General features: G+C 37.5%; 2 protein-coding genes across 27 annotated transcripts in view; one reads left to right on the forward strand and one right to left on the reverse strand.

The window, feature by feature from the left end:
• CASK (calcium/calmodulin dependent serine protein kinase) overlaps window positions 1-22,289 on the reverse strand; it is a 374,427-nt gene that overhangs the window by 157,348 nt on the left and 194,790 nt on the right. The window lies entirely within an intron of this gene.
• GPR82 (G protein-coupled receptor 82) lies at window positions 6,415-21,907 on the forward strand. 4 transcript variants are annotated; one of them, XR_011435003.1, is made up of 5 exons: window positions 6,415-6,553; window positions 16,947-17,072; window positions 19,273-19,340; window positions 19,481-19,647; window positions 20,696-21,907. XR_011435003.1 is itself a non-coding variant. In XM_005614082.4 (4 exons), exon 4 carries the CDS (start codon window positions 19,515-19,517, stop codon window positions 20,523-20,525), a length of 1,011 nt encoding a protein of 336 aa, XP_005614139.1. In that variant the 5' UTR covers window positions 6,415-6,553; window positions 16,947-17,072; window positions 19,273-19,340; window positions 19,481-19,514; the 3' UTR covers window positions 20,526-21,907. The 4 variants fall into 4 exon arrangements, 2 of the variants coding, with proteins under 2 accessions (XP_005614139.1, XP_070114309.1); XM_005614082.4 differs by having other exon boundaries at window positions 19,481-21,907; XR_011435002.1 differs by lacking the exon at window positions 6,415-6,553 and having other exon boundaries at window positions 15,798-17,072.

Genomic DNA, 22,289 nt, shown 5'->3' on the forward strand with positions numbered 1-22,289 from the left:
GGTCACATCTGGAGAGATTTGAAGCAAACATGGTAAAATAGTAATGTCTGTTAAACCTGTATGAATATTTTTGGTTTATTTTTGAGTGTTTGAAATATTTCACAACCAAAGAAAACCTGTAGATTAGAATTAAAAGGAACAAATTCTGAAGTTTTCATGTATGTTCAAAAATGATTGGAGAGTAAGCCCTAAGGGAAAGGGCTCTTATTCATCACTGACTCCCCAGAGCTTAGTGGAAGTGCCCGGCAGACAGGAGATCAATACATATTTGTTGAGTAATTGAATGAATGAGTGAATGAATGGATGAATGAGACAGGGAAGAAGTGCTTAATAGAATTGAAAAAGTGGGTGTATTTCTTTTTTTCCCTAGTCAATGTATCTGGATACAGCTGCACAGAACATCATACAATCGTAATCAGCAGCTGTAATTAAGGCAACCATTCTCAAAAGTTTGGTCAGCATTTGTTCAGTCCTTTGGTCACACACAGGATCAGAATGCTGTTCAGTGAATATGTAAAAGCCTCTTATGACAAACTCTAAGGATCCATTCATAAGTTTCTGTCACAGAGTATGAGAATTTTTTATAGTCAGATACTTCAAACTTCAGGTAGGCCACTCGCTGGGAAATCAATAGTAAGAATCAGTTTTGTTAGGGCTGAATTTGTTTTAATGAGATTTGGCTTGTATATAATTAGTGCTCAGTTAGCCATATTTCAGAAAATGCACACAATTGGTTGAGTAAAGAATAGGTTCAAAGCAGAATTATATTTAAAAAACAAGAAACATTTGAGAGTAAAAACTGAAATTTGCAGAAAAATCAGAGGCTCAGAAAAAATAACATTTATATTAATTACCTTGCTCTGACAATGTCAACAAATACCACCTAACTGAAATTCAGCATTTGTATGATTTTAAAATATGACAATATTGATTTTCCCTCATGTTCCCCAAATTAAAATTTTTTTTACATTACTGGTAAACACTTCATATCTCTACATGTCTCTATTGTAAACAAGCATACAGTTTGAATTGTTAAATTACACTCTACTATTATTATCAGTTTTATGGAACATTAAAAGAAACAAATAGACTCATAGTTCTAGAAGCTGTCTCATTATTTAAATTCAGAGAGGGGCTGGCCCCACGACTGAGTGGTTAAGTTCACACGCTCTGCTTTGGTGGCCCAGGGTTTCGCCGGCTCGGATCCTGGACGTGGACATGGCATCGCGCATCAAGTCACGCTGAGGGGCGTCCCACATAGCGCAACCAGAAGGACCTACTACTAGAATATACAACTATGTACTGGGGGCTTTGGGGAGAAGAAGAATAAAAAAGAAAAGAAAGGAAGATTGGCAACAGGTGTTAGCTCAGGTGCCAATCTAAAAAAAAATTAATTAATTAATTAAATGAGATGATCCCTATAAAGCCCTGCACAACGGCATTTTAAAAAAATAAGAAAAGTACATGGAGTTAATTCTTGCTATAATATTTGTGATAAAATAAATTTTGATAATGGATTTTGTTTACTGATAAAAGTTTCACTAATAACATATCTTAGGATAACCCGAGTCCTAAGAATATTTCTAAATTTGTAGAAAGACATGCTACTGACTTACCAAATTTCAGGCTATTTATTACATATAATCTTTTATTTCTTACTGAGCATTAGTATATGCAAGCAGGGAACACTGTCCCTACCTCCCCCAACCCAACGCTTAGTTCTAGAAGCATAGATAAAAAGGAAATTCAGAAGTACACACACATCCTCACCTTGCAAAAGATTCACAACAAGTTTCTAAATAGCATCTCACATATGCAAAACCAAACAAGGGCAAAATTAAAGGCCTGACTGCCAGAGTGAGACCTAAATGCTGAGTATTGCTGTTAGTTTTGGAAAAGTATTCTGTGCAGAGCCAGGTTTGACGGCGGTTGAATTTCTAAGATCAGGTCATAGAAAAAACATTCTGTTCTAGTACAGAAGGCTTTGTTTCCAACTTCTTTTTAAAATGGATTCTTCAGTCCTGCTGATATAAAAGTAGAACTAATATAATTACAACTCTTTGAAGCAAAGCCTTACTGAAAGTTATCCACAAGAGAAAACCAGCATGAAATAGAGTTCTCTCAACAGGCAAACTGGATTTTGCAGAAACATGTTAACGGGCTAATTATTTTTTAGCCTTTTGAAATACGAATGGAAATTAATTTTACCAGATATTAAAATAAATTCATATCCTTCAATAAGGAGAACACTGTGGAGCAGATGCAAGGATAAACTTATCAGTGGAACAGAATACACATTGCTCAGCAGACCCTCGATGGCATGAGATTATATGACAAATTAATGGCTCTCAAGAGGGCAGGAGCAGGAACAAATCAGAGGGAAACGTAAGATTCTGTTAGTCAAGATGTGCTAGAATCTTGCAAAGTGGGGTTAAGTGAATTTTTAAAAAGTTTCCTGAGTGACTCTCATACACTATCCTCCCTCAAAATCACTGCAAATAAGGGAGCCATCACAAAAGGATCGGGGAAGGAAGGGATGGATTAAGAAACAGTGCTGTGCTTATTTAAAATAGAAAGCCAATTTATAGCCTCACCTTGTATCACACCAAAAAAAATTATAAGTGAATCAAAGAGTTAAATGTAAATAATGAAACCATTAAAAGATTTAAAAATACATGACTATAACTCATCTGTGAATGGGAAAGAACTTTCTATTAATAAAGCAATACAAATAACCATAGGGGAAAATGCATAGATTTGACTTAAAAAAAGTACATTCTTTTTTGTCAAAAACCGTAAAGAAAAATAAAAGCAAAAGCACAAAGTGGGAAAAATATTCACAACAGACATGACATTTACTGGAGAGCCTTTTATGTCAGGCACCAACAGACACCATAACTTGTAAAGAAACTTGCATTTTTGATCAGAAGAAAGCATTTGAAACTCAGAATATAATCCGAATTATGTCAGCTCAGATGAGACAGAAACTAAGGCACACTCTCACGCTGAATGATGCGGTGTCTTTTTTCCACTGCTCCATGGCCCAAGTGAGAACACATGCCTATAAGCGGCTGCGGCAGTGCCACCCTTCAGTCTGGTTCTCAGATAAAGATGTGGAGGGCTAGTTGGGTGGTGGTAACAATAGACTTAGAGCTAAGAGGGAAGTGCTAGGTTTGTCCTAAACTTTTACTTTTCTTCTTATTTCTTCCCTTCAAGATCACATGCAAGGGAATGGGAAGCAAAGTAAAATATATTTATTTATGTGTCCTTCACTGTGCTAGGTGCTTGACATGCATTATTATCATTTAATCTTCAGTGCAGTGGTGTAAGCATCAACTGTATTTTACATATGAGGGGATGCAAGTTGGTAGACTTTCACTCCATAGACATTGTCTCTAAGTCAATGCTTTTTTCACTTTCATTTCATTCTGCCCAAGCACAGTGGTAATTACTGAGATGTTTTTTGTTTTTTAAAAAAACATAAATTGGCATTAATATGTCTTTGGGGCAAACAGTTCTGCTTATCACTCATCAAAATTGTGTGATGTCAAAAAACCAAAATCTTAAAGACTACTTTTCTAGCTATCACACACTTGCACACTCTGTGAAAGCTCTGCCTGAAACCAGTACAAAAGCATACAGGTTGAACAAAAAGAAAAAAGGGAAATCAAATTGTAGCATCTCACCCTTATTAATTTTGCTTCTGGCCCAGGAAATGCATAAAGAACCATCATAAGATGAGCTTTGGAAAAGGTTTCTAATTATAGTTTGGATACAGGCATTGATGACACATAGAATCTCTTTTTGCTTTAGTAAGCCATGCAAGTTATTTCAGAAGCAACAGTTAACTGTTATAGTTACACTCTGGCTTGGTAATTCCACATATAATTTTTTTTTAGTTATAAAATGTTTCAAACATACAAAAAAGGGAAAATACAACATAACAGGAAACTAAGCACCCATCACCCTAACTGGACAGATGTTAATGTTTTGGCTGCATTTGCTTAAAAGTTCTCTTGTACCCATATGTAATCCAGAAAGTTAGATATACTAAAGCTCATCCCGAGGTAGCCTCTTTCCTGAAGTTACCGTATATCATTGTGATGTATATTTTTATACTTTTATAACATATATGCCTAACAATTTGTATGAGTTTTTGTTTTTAAAATGTACACAAATAGTATCTTACTATTACAGCCTTTTGTAACTTTTTTCACTCAAATTATGTTGATACATGTAGGTCTCGTTCATCCATTTTTACTGATGCGCAGTGTTTCATTGTACAAATAAACAACAGTTCAATTCTCCATTTCCTCTAACAATGGGCCCTTAGGTAGTTTCCACTTTTTTGCTATTAGAAACCATATACAAGTGAATTCTCTTGTACACCCTGTGCAACCAGTGGAATTTCTCTATGGTTGACACCTAGAAGTACAAATGCTTGGTTGTAAGGGTACGTACATCTTCAGTTGATCACACTTGTGACAAATTGCTTCCCAAAGTGATTTTATTACTTTATACACCTATCAGTTTATAGACCTATCAGTACTAGTTAAGATATGAGTTCCTGATTACCCACATCCTCACCAATACTTGGTATTATCTGATTTACTAACTTTTGCCAAGCTGGTAGGTGTGATATGGCATCTTCTGTGGTTTTAATTTGCATTTCCCTGATTACAAGTGGAAAGAAGCATCATCTCATGTTTTGCCCATTCAGGTTTCTTCTTGGTGAATGGCCTGTTCATATCTACACTTTTCCCCCATTTTCCCTTAATGAGTTGCTTATCTTTTATTCTTTTCTTTCTTTCTTCCTTCAAATTATTGAAGTAATTCTTTACATATTCTGGATACTAATCTTTTGTTGCTCATATGGGTTGCAAATAACTACTACCAGAATGGGACTTATCTTTCACTTTGCTTATGGTTTCTTTTGCCAAACACTATAAGCAAAGTAAGATATTCTCTAATCAATGAATCTAGATAAACCCGGGCCCTTTGACACACACCCCTCAAGGACCAAACTCAAGAATTTGTAGACGAAACTATCTTATAATTAGACAGCTTGGCATTTCAGCATAAATAGTACACAGGAGTCAAAATGAGGTGTTCCCTGAGAACACAGAAACAGAATTGTTTTCTGAGACTTAAAATACAAAATTCAAACATCTGAGTACTGATATGCAAAGGATCTTAAAGTGTTGAAAGTCTCCTAGACCAGGAGTTGACCTGTTAAATGTATTAACATATTTAAAGGAAGAATTGGCCATTCACTAGGAGGTAACCGAGGGAAAATTAGAAAAAATGTGGGGTCTGGAGGGAGAGACAAAAGATGCTGGTATTGCCCATCCAAACACAGTCCAGGGGAAGAGTCTTGACCAATGGACCAGGAGTATTACCATTCCATTGCGAAGTCCCTGGCAAGGATTATGGTGGGGCTGGATCTAATAGGTCTTCTTAGCTCAATGACATTAAACATTATTAAATAATGAACTGAGAGGCAGCATAGCAGACAGGCTAAAAGGGTGACTGTTGCAGCCAGACTGCCTGAATTCAATTTCTGGCTCCACCACTTACTATGTAACGTTGGACAAGCTCTCTTTCCTCTCCTGAGAAAACAAGAATAAAAGGAGTACCTAACTCAGTGTTGTTATGAAGACCAACTGAGTTAATAAACATATCTGGCCAGTAGGAAACATCTAATATATGTTATCCAAATACCCAAATGCCAAGGGAAAGGGAGGGGAAATATACAAAATGGAATGGCCAGAAGCTGAAGGTAAAATTCAGAACTAGGAAGATATACAGTGGAAGCTGATCTGGATCAAATGAGGTGGGGGGAAAGTAACTCAAGTAACCCTTTAACTTTAGCTTTCATTAATAACAGCAATGTCCAGGACAGGAGCGGAAACAGATCCATCCTATTCTGTGCTAGTCAGAACCATACTCTGAAACTTGAGCAAGGAGAGGAGGAGAATGTGGGCCACCTTGCAGGATGCCACAAGAAGGACTGTTGAAAGAATGGGATTATTTAGTCTTAAAGCAGAAGATTAAGCAAAGACATTAGAGCAAAAATGTGTGTGGGGGTAGCCTCAGAGAGCAGCACAAAGAGGACCAGTGAAGGACTGGAGTTGCAAACAGCATGTTTCACCAGATTCTAAGAGAGGGTTTTCTAATAATTACAGATCTCAGACAGAATAGAAAGCCGGTGAGCTATTTCCTAATAGAACTATTTCAATATAGCATGGATCTCCAGCAGCCTGGGAAGGCAGCAAAGCATTTAATAAAGTTTGGATTAGATGTTCTTTAGATCCCTTTAATAGAAGTTTGGGGTTTTATAGAACGCTCAACGCCTTAATGAGTGGTAACTAGAGGCCACCTACGATCATGTTGTGCCATCATATTGTGCTGATACAGCAGTGCCCTCAGGGCTACTCAGATGTGTGCAGCTGAGGGGAAGGAGGCTGCTGGCTGCACAGTCAACGGGCCCCAAGCAGTTTCCCTGAATCTTCTTTTGTAGCGACTTTGTCCAGTGTCCCTTGCTCAACAAATAGTAGGTATTCATTAATATTTATTGCTAGAGAGATTGTTTAAACTATGTCTAAAATAAGTGGATGGATTCTGGGAGCTTTGTGACGTTTATGTTAGGTGCTGAGGTATCTTTGCTTTCTTACTGACCCTTGGCTTTGTTCTGTGCAATCAGAGTGGCCAAACAGGTCACCACACTGCATTCTAAAATACCGACAAGGTACCTTTGCTGCAAACCTGGCTCAATAGCATTAACTCAGGTGCGAATGGTAATCACTCTACTGTGCTGTATTTTCAAATTTTATCCAATTGCAAACCTCTGGACCAAAAGATCTTAATGCCTTCCACTAATACTGCTGGCAATGCTGTTATAGGCCATTTCCTGTTATAGACATTTCCTTTCTACATTTCCTGCCTCTTCTCGTGTTCTATTACTTACGAAGACTTTCTAGTACCCCCAATACCCCCACCCCCGCTTTTTTCCTTTCCTGTACTCAGCAGCACCTCTTTCTCTTCCCCAATTCAGTTTTGTCTTTGTTTTCCTACTTTCTCTTTTAATTGTCTTTCTCACAATTTAGTGCCCTCTTCTCTTGTGTGTCCCCTGATCTGTCAGAAGCAGAAAAAGCTTCATATTTGTGTGGAAATTCAGTTTGTATTCAAAAGAAAAATACTGTTTCCTCTATATTAAAAACAGCTTTCAGCTGGTTGCAAAGGGAACTGATGAGGTTTGCATGCATGTTCATATTCAGTTCCCCTTTGTGGCCAGTGAGACTTGAAAAACACTAGAACACACAGGGTCAGCTCTTGTGGGGACTGATTATAGAGTTCCAAATATATATGGCGAGTAGTGAGAGGAGTCAGCTAAGTAAGTAAATGTGGGTCTCATGCTCTGATAGTTTGCATTCGGGATCCTGCAAATAATGAAACCTGAGTGATGAGTACAACCTGGCCTGGTGGGGAGAAAAGCTACCAAAGGGGCAAGCTAGACTAATTGTCTTTCTACCTCCTTCTAGGCTCTAGTATTGGGGATGTCAATGAATTTATCCAGCTCTCAGGAGCAAACTAGCAAAAACCGTCTTTTCTTCTAGTTTTACTGAAAAGCTAGATTAATATCCTGAAAATAGAAAAGAAAGGGAGACGTTACTTACAGAGGATAAAAAGTACAAAGGAAATAGCATGGATTTATGACACGCCTAAATACAAAAAATAATCAAAATGACAGCTCCAAGACCATAGTAGGACACAGTGGGCGCCCCTTTACAAAGTAAACCTAGCCTTTTTTGGGGAATATTACCCAAGAAACAATGGACTCTGAAGTATACATACTATATTAATCCCCAAGGAAAGAGCCAATACACTGCACTTTGAGGGAAAAATACAAAAATCCAGTTGGAACATTACAATTGCAAGAACATTAAAGGAAATGTGGTAGATTAACAATGGTAGATTAAAATTCTCTGCAGCTCCTCCCATCCAGAGATGGAGTCTTTGCCCACCTCTTGAAATCTGGGCTAGAACTGTGGCTTGCTTTGGTCAATAAAACGTGGTGGACATTGTAATACATCTGAGCAAGACCTTAAGAGGGCTTGCAACTTCCAGTTTTGCCCTCTTAGAACCTGGAGACCACCACGTTGTAAATAAACCCAGGGTGAAAGATCACATGGAAAGAGATGCTCAGCCTGCACAACCATCTCAGCTAAGGCTCCAGACATGTGAGCAAGGCCATCGTGGACCATCCAGCCTCAGCTGAGCTGCCAGATGACTAAGAAGCTGTATAAATGACCCCAGGTGAGACTGACAGAACTGCTCAGCTGGGCCTAGAACAAATTGCAGAATTGAGAGAGAACAAATGGTTGCTGTCATAAGCCAGCAAGTCTGGGGATGGTTCGGTACCCAGCAAAAGATAAATGATGCATATAAAATATAAATAAAATGTATGTGTACCATTAATTTCTAAAAAGGTGACAATGAATATAATTTCGTTAACAAAAAAGACTACGTCTTAAATTATTTTACTTGAAAGCTGTGTGTGTGTGTGTGAGAGAGAGAGAAAGAGAGGGAGAGATATCTATTTTCTAAACCACTACAGGATGGGGAGTGGCAGGGTTACTGATGATTTAGTAACACACATCCCACAACTAGAATGACGTGCAACTAAGATACATAACTGTGTACGGGGGCGGGGGGGGGGGCGGTTTGGGGAGATAAAGCAGAGGGAAAAAAAAAGATTGGCAACAGTTGTTAGCCCAGGAAAAAAAAAAAGATTTAGTAACAAACCATGTGTTCTCAGAGATAAAAACAAGCATATCCTCCCCCTGATGGAGATAGCTGAAGAATGAGGCAACCCTTTAGGTGGTCTCTTAGGACGAAGGAATCTGCCTAGTTTGTGAAGCTGACAGGAAGAAATAGCTACAGTGGAAGATAAATGTGATTTCTCCTATACTTTCTTCACTAGGTGAAATATACTTTACATTGCATGTATTAATAGACATGACATGTTGTATTCATTACAAGCGTTTTAGTATTATTTGACTTTTAAAACTACGTCCATGAATTGCTATGATTAAAAAAAAGGTTAAAGAAAAACTAAAAGATATGATAAAAACTTTCACATACTAAAATGTCAGATTTTCTTCTTACCACTAGGATAATTGTACTTGTGAATGTTTTACAAAGGCGACTCCTGTGATAATCACTAGCATGAAACAAAACAAAAAATCCCCAAAGGACATATCCTATTAAAGGCAGATGAGTGGCACTAGGTTGACATCTTAAGAAATTTAACACGTTTAAAGTGTTTTTTGGCTACTAAAATAAAGAAGTTTATCATTTTGTTAGGGCTTAAAAAAACTAAACTTTTAAATCGTTTTAAGTTTCTAGTTAGAAAATAGTGCAACGCAGGCAGCTTATGCTTCAGGCTTTAATAGCAAAAAGGGTTTAACTAGGGCTGGTAATACATTGCCCTCTGCTGGCCAAAGCATCACCAAAGAAATGAGTCTCTTATAGACCTTTTCATTGTTAAATTCAATGGTGGTTTCTTCTTTCCAATTTTCTCTAGTAGATATTTCTGGAGATATGGAACTCCAGAGAATTTCTATTTCCTGGCTTCAATATATTATTTGTAAGTTTATTAAAACAATACATTTTACGTTGGTTTTTGATGGAGGAAAGAAGAAACAAAACGGCAGTATTAGAAACTATGCCACATATAGTGCAATTTGAGAAATATCTAAAACACCAAGACTTGTTTAGAGGGATGCCTTAAAATGATACGTCAAGTATAATATATCTCCATCCACCAAAAGATTACCAAGATGCAACCATCAGTACAAGAACTGATTTAGGCAAGCATCATCAATAATGCTAAAATCCATTGTATGAAAGGGAAACAATACATTCGAGTCTCAAAATATGACCCTCAGATTACTTATCAAAGGGGAAAAGGTACTTTTACAATGGGGAATTGGCAGAAGTTAATACATGTCCAGATTGAAAACTGGAAATAGGTATATAAATTAGACATATTTTTGGTCACTGGGAATACTCGGTCTCCTTATCCAAAACAATAAACCAGATTCTGGTAGCAGGTAAGAATATAAGCTCTGAAGTCACACTACCTCGGCTCGAACCTAGGCCCTACAATATACCAGTTACATTACCATCAGTAAGTTATTTATCCTCTATGGACCTAAATATCCTCATCTAGAAAATGAGAGTAATAACAGTATCTAGCTCAGAGATATTTAAAAAATTAAATGAATTAATATATATAAAAGCACTTCAGTGGCTATCATTTATTATTATTATATATTTTCTAAAAGCAGTTCTCAGGAAAGCTTGTTACTTCAATACTTGGGGCTGTTAATTAGAGAATGAATACAGGTACTAAGGAGTACACGATGTAAGACCTCAGATACCCAACTCTTCCTTGTCTTCCCTTGACGTCTCTCTCTCTCTTTTTCCCTTGAATAAAGATAGCAAGTGACATGGAGCAGGGGACTTAACCTCAAGACAATTTTAGAAATTCAAAAGAAGTGATTGGTAATAAGATGGCCAGGAAACCTTGGTCTTGGGAAGAAAGAGACAGTTGTGAGAGTTCTGGGCACTGATATATGATGCCTTTCTAATTCCCTAAATCTCACTGTAAGCCAAGTTGCTGTTTCCCAGGGTATAGGTATGTGTATGTGTTTTGTACCTGTGGCAATAGGATGGCCTGAATTATTTTTAGAATTCTATCATCAAATGTTTCATTTTCAGAAATTTTTATCTACTTTAGGCTTCTCAAAGAATCAGTAAAAAAAAAAAAAAAAAAAAGAAAGGTAGGTTCTGAAGCATAATATGAACCAAACTTGACTGACTTGAAGATGTTGAAACTCAAAATTTGATTGTTTTCAAAAATATTTTTGCCTCCTCTAATCCAATGCTAAAGTTTCTTCCCTTCTCTAAACCTGCTAATTTCCCATCTGCTTTCCAACTGTCACCTCTGAGGTCATTCCAATTTTATGACTGCCACTGAGACTGCTACAGTGTTTCTGTGGTGTGCCTCTCTAAAAGACAATGTCTATCTAGTGCATTAAAGCATGTATGAAAACACAAAAGCCAAAGGTAAAGTATAGTGAAACTCTGATTAGCAGGTCCGCGCTACTGTGATTTATAAGAAATATATATTTGGTCACCAGCCACAGTTTTTAGGTCACAGCTCCCAAAACCCTTGGCATCTCCTAAGTGTTGAGAGTGATAAAGGTGTCTTTTGTTAGGTTAATGAGGTGACTTTTGGAAAGCATCTAAGGGTGGGGGCTAGGTGCCAGTGGAACCAACCATGTGATCAGAGGGTTGGAACTTTCAGTCCCACCCCCTGACCTCCAGGGAGGGGCGAGGGGCTGGCGGTTAAACCAGTTGCCAACTGCCAACAGTTTAAATCAGCCATGCCCATAGAATGAAGCCTCCATAAAAACCCAAAAGAACTGGATTTGGAGAGCTTCCAGGTTGGTGAACACATGGAGCTGCTGGGAGACAGGCACACCTGGAGAGGGCATGGAAGCTTTGTGCCCCTTCCCTACACCTTGCCCTATGCATGCCTTCCATCTGGCTGTTCCTGAGCTATATCCTTTTAAAGGAAACTGCTAATCTAGTAAGTAAGCCAGCCCTGATGGTCCAGTGGTTAAGATTCAGCGCTCTCACTGCTGCGGCCCAGGTTTGTTTCTCAGTCAGGTAATAATGTCACATGTCTGTTGGTTGTCATACTGCAGTTGCTGTGATGCTGAAAGCTTATACTGGGATTTCAAATACCAGCAGGGTCACCCATGGTAGACAGGTTTCAGCAGAGCTTCTAGACTAGACAGACTAGGAAGAAGGAACTGGCCACTCACTTCTGAAAAAATCTGCCATGAAATTGTATGAATAGCAGCGGAGCATTGGCACTGGCTGATACAGTACTGGAAGGTGAGAGGATGGTGCAAAAAGAGTGGGCAGGGTTCAGCTCTGCTGTACACAGGGTTGCTAGGAGTTGGAATTGACTCAATGGCACTAACAACAAAATCTAGTAAGTAAAATGTTTCTGTGAGTTCTGTGAGCCGCTCTAGCAAATTAATCAAACCCGAGGAGGGGTTCGTAGCAACAGCTAATCTGTAGCTGGTCGGTCAGAAGCACAGGAAGCAGCCTGGGCTGTGTGGGGCAGCCTTGTAGGACTTAACCCTTAACGTGTGGAATCTGTGGGTAGATAGCATCAGAATTAGGTTGAATTCTTGGACACCCTGCTGGTGTTCGAGAACTGTTTGTTGATGTGGGGAGCCCCTCCCCCATGTAGGAGACTGGGTCTCAGAAGACCAAAAAGAAGGTCCATTTACATTGTCATTGACTTTTCTTACAAAGCTAAGCACTGTTCTGTGCTATTATAAATTTCCAAACTTTGGACTAGAATTTCTGACTATAATTTTTAAATAGTTCTTGAGGGAAATACTCCCATGGTTTGCTAAGAAATCAGCTCTTACAAGCAAGTAGAGGTTTTTCTTCACACCCCAAGTAAGAGTGGGAGGGCCATGGTTATAGCTGCTCATAGTAGGTGGCAAGGGCCTGAGCAGTGCAGCTGGAGACAGGGCTGTGGCCAGACACCACATCCTGAAGAGAGCACGGTGCTCAGAGAGCCTCAAACAAACCACAGCTTTGAGTAACAGGTCTCTGCCTCACTCCTCCTAAAGGTAACCATTGCCTGGGGCGTGCATCGAACCAGATAAAGGGTTCCACTGCCCCTCTTTTGAGAAATAATTATCTTTTGAATGTGATGTTCTAATGGGGACTACATAAGGCATGTCTTCTCATCTTGCACACCAACCTCCCAATGCCCTGAGCTCCTAACTGGTCAGAGAGAGCACTTCAAAGGCCAACTGGAGCCAATTTAGAAACTAGCTTGGATAGCCTAAAATAACTGTCTAGTTGAAGCACAAAGTTTCAAGTATGACTGAGCTGTCCTGTGTCCTCTGGGTTCTGGCTCTGAGGGAAGTTGATAAGGGACCCTAATCCTAACCCCAATAATCCGTGTGAGTCAGGAAAGCTCTCATGTACCCCTATTGTATATGTACAGCTCACCATCAATTGTCGAAACAATTACTATATGCCTGCCCTTAGAACCATTCTTACTGAACCACTCCAAATGAATTCCGAGACCAGAGTCAAAATTGCACTTGATACTCACACAAATATCTCAAAAGCAGGAAATTTAGCACAAGGTGGGACTTATATTCTTGGGAACTACTCTAACACCTCAAGGAGTAAACATAAGGGGCAGAGCAGAACGCTTAGGAGATCAGGATGTGGCAGATGAAATAGGAAGTAATTAGAACTGTTAGGCAAGAGCATTTGGACTTGGACAACAGAAGTAGAACTTTGAAGAAGAGATGGATGGGAAAGATGAATGAGAACAAAGAAAACTAACGGTGACCTGAGTAAGAAAAGTCGATGGGCCGCTTTTACAGAGAACTTGCAATTCCTGAAATTTACACCTGACAAGTTATATTTGTTCATCCAGTATGCTCTGATATCTATGCTTTTCTACCAATTGCAATATTTCCTAGTAGCTTAGAAAAATATAAATAAAAATTTCCTCATATTTCAATTAGGGAACTCAAAGTCACTTAAAGAATTTATACTGATATTGATGGCATAAAAATTAGTTTAATGAAGCCCAAAGTTTTCAAAGATAGAAAAAAATTGGGCTTTATTTCTTTCACAGTCAATTCTGCTACCTCGGAGCCTAGAATAGGAAACCCTGTCTGAATAAAGTTAAAAGTATTCAAAACTCGACCCCAGTTTACTTACCATTAAGTAACATAAGATACCTTTTACTGACTCCCAAGAAAAACCAGTAATTTCTGCTTTCTAAGGCAGAAGTTGAAAAAAAAAGATGTGTGCTTTAATTTACTAGTGTGTGACCTTGGGCATGCTATTTAACCTATTTGAGACTCCATTTCCTCACACGTAAAGGGACTACTGCCACTCATCGCTAGGATTCTTACACATAAAATGCTCTGCCAGTACCCAGCACAGAACTGTTGCTCACCATGCATTCTCTTCGCTTTCCTTCCGGAACTACTTTGATTCACTGTTTCCTCCCTTTTCTAATTCATAGAGCACCACACATCACAAGTTCATCTGAATTCTTGGCTTGCTTGTGGAATCTCTTGAATTTTCAGAGACCCTAAATTAGCTTGTGGCTAATATACTTCTTCTCTAACCTCCACACGCTACTAGAAACATAATAAGCACTCCAATAAATATTTGTTAAATGAATTACACTATTTAAAGAAAAATACAAAGCACTAAAAATCAAAAAGAAGAAGAAATGGCAAAACTTACACCTATCCAGGCATTCTGGCCCAATCAACTATCAGTTGTGTAGCAATCATTTTAAGCAGTACTTCTGACTCTTCCTCAGTCCAATCGTTGATTAACATCTGTGGTTGCCAGCTTCTAAGATGGCTCCCAATGATCATCACCTCCTGATATTTACCCCTCCACACTGTGTGACCAACAGAACATTGCAGAAGTGAGGGTGTTGACTTCAGAGGCTAGATCAAAAGAGGCACTGCAGCTATGGCCTTGTTCTCTTGAATCACTCGCCCTGGGGGGGAGCCAGTCGCTAGGGTGTGAGGACGGGTGTGAGGATGGATGGCTGCGTGACCTTAGGCAACTATGTGACCTTTCTGAAGTTCAGTTTTCCTCACCTTTAAAATGAGGATATTTATTTCATAGTATTTATTTCACAGGGTATTGTGAAGATTAAACAAAAATGCATGTAAAGCACATAGCGGGATGCCTGGCACATAACAAGCTTCCATTTCAAATGGGGCTCATACTGGTGGTGGAGGCAGAAGCTGCAGGAGCAGTGACTGGATGTGAGATGCGAAGGAAAGAGCGGAATCAAGGATGATTCTTAGGTTTTTGGCTTGAATAACTGAAGAAGTGATGGTATCATTTACTGAGTTTGGGGACAATGGAGGAAAAGTTGTGGAGAGCAAGGGCATTTATTTTTTGGACCCAAGGTGCTTAAGTGTCAAACAGGTAATATTAAAATGACCTTTCAATTACTTATAAACAGTATTCCATTTCCATTCTTTCTCCTCTAAATTACTTCGAACTGTTTTTTGTTCTAAGTAATTCCTTCCTGGAACATGAAAAATTGTTGAAGTAAAAAATGATAGGAATCCCAGAGGCCAAATTACTGTGCAATCAATGGCCCTGAAACTGTGGATGTGTCACTGTTCTTAATTAAATGATGGCAAGCATTAACAAAGATGAACAGCAACAGAACAAAATCTAGACACTCAGGTAGTTCTCACTTCTGTTTGGAAGTATTAGCAAATATTAGGGAGAATTTATGCAATCAACATGAAATAAGATAAGCATGGGGAGTTAAGAGAAATGGCAAAACGCTTCTATGAATTTTAAATGAACATTTACTGATAACTAAAGTGCTCAGGTTTGATGAAACTAGATTTCTGTTCCCATTCTCAGAGGCCCACTAGTTTAACTACTCAAGGTAGGGTAGTGCGTGATGCAGGTTTCACTCCGCAGCTGTACACACTCAGCTTTCATTTAGTTAATGGTTCATAGACTGATTAAACAATACTCTATATAAAATTGGTTTCACAATTCTTTATAACTATTCATTTTACATGAGGCATATTTGGTCTTCAGATTCTGGCACTTTCCAGGATTCCCCAAATCTATTATGAAATGCTCCAAACAATGTATCACTTTGAATCTGAATGGAGGCAGCACAGGGCAATTTGAAGAAGAATGGGTTAGTTCATTAGTAACCAAGTTGGGACTCAAACCCCTGGGTGCAGTCTGTGCTTACAACTGCTGCTCTGGGCCTCACTTCTTTATCCTTAAAACAAAGGGTTTCCGCCCATAGATGATCATGAAGTTCTATTCCAGCTCTATAATATTTGATTCTAGTAAGCTGCTACAGGTAAGAAAACTGAGTTTTGTTTCTCTTTATTCTTGATAAAGATGAATTGCAAGTAAGCCATTCACAAGTGATTTTACAGACAAGTTTGTACCAATATTTTACTGGGTTACTATTGTGGGGGACTGGAATTGGCCACCCCAAGATATGTTTCTTTGGCATGAGGATTATTTTGGGCTGGTTACTTTTAAAAACTGCAGACAGGAAAGAAACTCTGAAAAGTAGAATTTACTTACCCTTTGTTAAGAGGCATTTATATTGTAAAGGAAATCTCCATCTGTAAAGGTGTCTCCCTCTCTGTACCAGGAAGGAGGGATGACCTTATCTCTAGAAACTCTCATCAATGTGGAAGGGAGGGACTCAAGTCTGCATAATAACCTAACTCTTGTTCACTGTACTTGTGTGGTAATCTCCCATGATCGACTCCCCCTCCACTCCCAACATCCTCCTTTGTCTTTAGCTGAAGATGATATTTAAGGTAGTGGCTACAGCCATTTTGGCGAGTTGCTCAGGTTGCCTGAGCCTCTCCCATGTATACATGTTATAAAGCTTTGTTTAATTTTCTCCTGTTATTCTGTCTCATGTGAATTTAATTTGTTCTCCAGCCAGAAGAACCCAGAGCGGGTAGAGGAAATGTCTTCCTCCCCTACACTATGGAGTGGTTCCCTCTACCACTGTGTTACATAAAACTAACTAGCCATGGGAGTTAAACCTTTACCCTTAACTTCAGCCAAGCATGCTAATAAAGCTAACTGAGATGTAATTGGTTCATGAAATAATCATAAGGAAGTAGAGTGTATATATCATCTACCAACTTCCTCCCGCTACAGAAATAGAGAAATGAAGTGTTTTTTTTTTGAGGAGGTAACTGCTACATTTACCATAACTATTAAATTTCTTCAATACTCTGTTTAACTTCCTTTTCCCCCCACTGTTGTTGGTGTCATGCAAGAATCTATTCACACTGACTAAAACTGAAAGATACTGGAAAAGTGACAAGCAGAGAATTTTAAACTTGAAATTTAGCATCGCTGCCTGGGAACAACAGAGCCTTGGATGGCATAAACTACTCCTACAGGTAAGACTGATCACTTACTCTTAGCTTAAAAGTTAACTCTATAAAAACTCTAACAGGGTGAAAATGTTTAAATTTTGAAAACTGATCATTAAGAAAGGTAGTCAGCATATTAATTATGTAGATAATCATTAGTGACTCAAGTTAGAGCTGTAGAACTTTTTGTGTTTGTCAAATTAGCAGACACAATATGTGCATGAGTGACTCAAGACAGACATTCTGCTCAGGGAAATGCAGACTTGCAGACATTTTCTGGGGAGCAATTCTGCAGACATAACGTGTGATTTTTGGTTTCTTAAGCTTTACAGTACTTCCCAAATTTTAGACAATAATTATCTAGTAGTTTTATAATCAAAGATTATTTTTAAAGGAGAGGTATATAGCAGATACAAGTTTGATGTTTGGGAAGCTAAAGATGGCAAACTAGTCATTTGTTACAGTAAAGTTCCTACAGAGTCTCAATGTCATCTGTCACATAAAGCTAGCCTCTGTCAAAGTCTTTTTTATTTCTCTTCTGTTCTAGAGCATTTGCTAGTGTGAAATAGAAAAACAAGGCAATGGTAATGAGTAATATGAGACAGCAGATGCTGTATGAAGTGGTCTGGTTTAAAACAAAAAGGAATACTATCTATTAATACAGAAGCACTATTACCTTTACAGATTTTAGTATATAATGCATTAACTACACAAGGCGGGGGCTAGTGTTTTTCTTTAATCTCATCATAAAAGGAAGCTCCATTCCTTACGTAAAATAAAAATCTACTTTAATCAGCTAAATTTTCCTAGGAAATAAACTGGGTTATTTCACTGTCTCTTTGACTAATTTTTAAATCAGTCAAGTTACAGATTAGGTTTTATATATTTACAACTGGATATTCACTAACTGCAACCAGATTCCAATTGGTCAGACTGCACTGGATTCAGATACAAACTAACTCTGTAGCATATGGACTGTTTTCTAAAGAAAAATTGCAAATGATAATGACACTGGTAGACATTAATTAAAGGTTTCCGTAATTGAATCCAGAGACACTGCACAGCCCTCAAGCTTTCAAGTCTTTAGGTGGAGATCGCTTGGTTTAAAAAATTATTTCAAAATTATAATAGTGTGTTTGGAAAAAAAAATCCCTATTTCTTTAAGCCAAGATGCAAAAAATATAACCGTAATTTTTAAGAACAGTAAAGAGTAAAATAGCCCTGAGGGGCTGACAGCATATAAGAATCTCAGAAGACAGCATATGCTAAAATTTTTGTGTCTATCAAAAAAGAGAATGTGATTAAAAAAAGAAGATTGAGAATCCTTACTCTAGATTATAAAAATCTAGAAAGCTATGGTGAAAAACTCAGAGAAATGCGGCACATTCTGAATAGAGCTCATGATTCTTATTTGACCAGAATCCAATAACTTTTCTTTGTTAGTCCCACCTGAAAGAAATAAGGAAAGGAAAAAATAAGAATGAAAAGAAGTTTGTATGACTCTTCGATATTTCATGCGTACCCTTTGAAGCAAGAAAGATTTAAAGGCATAAAAAAGCAAAAACCACACCTCGCATTTATGCTGTGATTAAAATATCTTCTAAAAGAAATCTTATTCTTCGAAAAACCAAGATACTAAATTACACACGAGGACACATGAGGGCGCTCTAACCAATAAGCATAGCAACTAGTTTTGACATAGAATTTTAAAGTAAATTTTTTATTGAAGTATGATAATTTAGCATTAAATATTTGAAATAAGAAATTATTGATACCCTTTGGTAAAGATCCTGGGATTTTGGTGTCTATCCTTCGTCACTACACTTTCCTTCTGTTCAATTTAGGATCTTGACTCGGTATTTGTTTATGTGGAATTAAATTTACTTCTGAAATATGAAAAGAGACTCTTCTAATAGTAGATTATAGAGAAGTGCTTTAACTTAGCCATGAAAAGATAACACTTTGAAAAGTATTTATGTGCAATTAAGGTGATAATTAAAAATCAGTCTTCTATTAATGTGGCCACAAAATACTTTTTGTAACACTTTCCTTTGGCCAGTACGTATTGCTTGCATGTGCCTTGAATTTTTTTTAATTATCTTTCTAGGCAAAAATTAATCATCGTTTACAAATTGCTCTGTAATCTAATACAAGAACTATAAATTCCTCAGGTATAAAATGACAAATCTCAGGCATTTAACTATTTACACCAAATTTTGTTTTTTAGACAAAGGCACTATCCACAATAATCAACTTTTTGCTTTTATTTCAACTGGATAATCCTGATTAGAAAAGGTGAGAAGGTATCTATACTTTCTTTCTATCCAATACATTTATGTTACTATTTTATTTCACCCAATGCTTTCTTTAAAAGAACTATTCAGCTTAAATACCATCTAAAACTTTAATATTAAATATCTGCAATTCTCTTCCAGCTCCTGTGACAAAATTCAAGAAAATCTGATATAAATGAGTAACAACACAACATGCATTCATCCATCCATGATCTCCTCCATGGCTTTGCCAATTATTTATACCTTCCTCTGTATCATTGGTCTCTTTGGAAATTCTCTCTCTCAATGGGTATTTTTAACAAAAATAGGTAAGAAAACATCAACGCACATCTACCTAGCACATCTTGTGACCGCAAACTTACTTGTGTGCAGTGCTATGCCTTTCATGGGTATCTATTTCCTGAAAGGTTTTCAGTGGGAATATCGATCTGCACAATGCAGGGTGGTCAATTTTTTGGGAACTCTATCCATGCATGTAAGTATGTTTGTCAGCCTCTTAATTTTAAGTTGGATCGCCATAAGCCGCTATGCTACCTTGATGAAAAAGGATTCCATGCAAGAGACCAGTTCATGCTATGAGAAGGTATTTTATGGCCAATTACTGAAAAAATTTCGCCAGCCCAACTTTGCTAGAAAACTATGCGTTTACATATGGGGAGTTGTACTAGGCCTAATTATTCCAGTTATCATATACTACTCAGCTGTAGAGGCTACAGAAGGAGAAGAGACCCTGTGCTACAATCGGCAGATGGAACTGGGAGCCGTGATCTCTCAGATTGCAGGCCTCATTGGAACCACATTTATTGGATTTTCATTTTTAGTCGTATTAACATCATACTACTCTTTTGTCAGCCATCTGAGAAAAATAAGGACCTGTACGTCCATTACGGAGAAAGATTTGACTTACAGTTCTGTGAAAAGGCATCTTTTGGTCATCCAGAGTCTACTAATAGTTTGCTTCCTTCCTTATAGCATTTTTAAACCCATTTTTTATGTTCTACACCAAAGAGAGGACTGTCAGCAACTGAATTATTTAATCGAAATAAAAAACATCCTCACCTGTCTTGCATCAGCCAGAAGTAGCACAGACCCCATCATATTTCTTTTTTTAGACAAAACATTCAAGAAGACACTATATAATCTCTTTACAAAATCTGATTCACCCCATACACAATCTGATGGCTGACTTCTGAATGGAAACCACCACCAAATAGAAAAGTGTTCATATGACTCTATTAGGGACACTAAACTACATGATTACCAGGTCATAGCTTGGTTAATAACAGGCACCGAGAAAGCCTCTTTGGCTTTAACAAATACATAAATAAATAAATAATCATATACATCACTTTACAGTTCTACTTATACTGAAAGCTGAGATGGCAGAGACTTTCAGAGGCAAAAATCAAGCATATTGAAAGGATCCCACTGCTTCTGAAACCCACAGACCATTTTCTGTTTGAACTCAATCGCGGATGCTTCTATTCAGAGCACAGTATTTCACGACTGTAGGATAAAAAAGCAAATTGTTTATGACTTCTGCTTTCTAGTTGTTAGAATACAAAGGTCCATCTACGGTTAATGTCATGTTGGGAACTTTAAAAATGAGTAAAAGAAAAGTGAATAAGAAATTTCCTCAAGTAAGTCCCATCTAAATGAACAGGTAAAAATCCAAGGTTGTATAAACACATTATTCATTTGGTATTATCTGGCTCATGTTACTGGGAGAAGCAATATTCATTCATTCTAATATTTATTAAACAGATGTTATTTATAAATATGCTTAAATATTTGGATTAGGTGTTGTCAAAATAAAAAGCTAAAACAATGCATTAAATGCCGATCTCCACCACATTTTGCATATTTTCCTCTGTATTCAATATAAATAATGTTATTAATGACAAACAGTACCTGGCATGTAGATATGTTCAATTACTTTTTGTGAAATAAATGACTAATAAGGCAGTATAATAGTATGGGCGTTGAGAGATGGTCTCTGCAGTTAGATTCCCTGGGTTCACTCCCAGGCTCTACCTCTTACTTAGCCGAACAATCTCAGGCAAATTACTTACCCTCTTTAAGTGTTAATTTCTTCATTTGTAGAATAGAAAAATACTACGTAATTCATAGGTACTATTATTAAATCAGATGATGTTACTTTTTATGAGTAGCTATCATTTACTAGGCACTCTGCTTATATGCTTTACGTGTATTGTTTTAATCATCACAATCCTAAAATATGCCAATTTACTGATGAAAAAAATGAAGGGCACAGTTAAGTAAGTTGCCCAAATTTTCTCCAATATCTAAGTAAATATTTAAAGAGTAAGCATTTCTTGATGGTCATTTCTTTCTTTCATGTAATCCTGGAATCTATATTCTGCATTATATACATTATAATTTAAAAAATGTGTGTTTTGTCTTCCTAAAAGAGATCATAAGCACCTTTGGAACTATAGTCCATTTTCTATTTCTCCTCCCATGGTACTGGCATTCTCTGCTCTGATAAGAACCAAACAAAAACAAGTGAATAAAACTGAAGTTGAATAAACGTGAACTGTAACCTGCTACTTCGTTAGAGACTGCTTACAGACTCATTTATTCTCGCCATGGTAATTTCTTCAGTGCTCAAGAAGAAGTTTAAAGTAAGTTCACAAAGTGCTTCCAAATCTTTAATCTCATAGCATGTTTTTTTCCGGAATTAAAAATGTAGAAACAATTCACTGTACCAATTCCCCAAGAGCTTTGTGTTCAAAATCACTAAAGATTTTTCCAGCACATCTGAGTAATTTTCATTAAAAAAGAACAGAAAACAAACAGTAAGTATTTTTTTCTCCTTGTTTACTTCAATGCTTAACTGAGAGAAGAAAATGTTCAGAGAAAAGTCTGAAAAAAACCTACGCTGGCTTCCGATATGTACAGTGTCTATCCATTCTCTTACAGCAATCTG

Source organism: Equus caballus, chromosome X (assembly GCF_041296265.1).
Source record: "Equus caballus isolate H_3958 breed thoroughbred chromosome X, TB-T2T, whole genome shotgun sequence".
Classification (NCBI taxonomy): domain Eukaryota; kingdom Metazoa; phylum Chordata; class Mammalia; order Perissodactyla; family Equidae; genus Equus; species Equus caballus.

Bases quoted from the DNA above. Each gene is read 5' to 3' on its own strand.
- GPR82 (XM_005614082.4), top strand. From the start codon at position 19,515: ATGAGTAACAACACAACATGCATTCATCCATCCATGATCTCCTCCATG.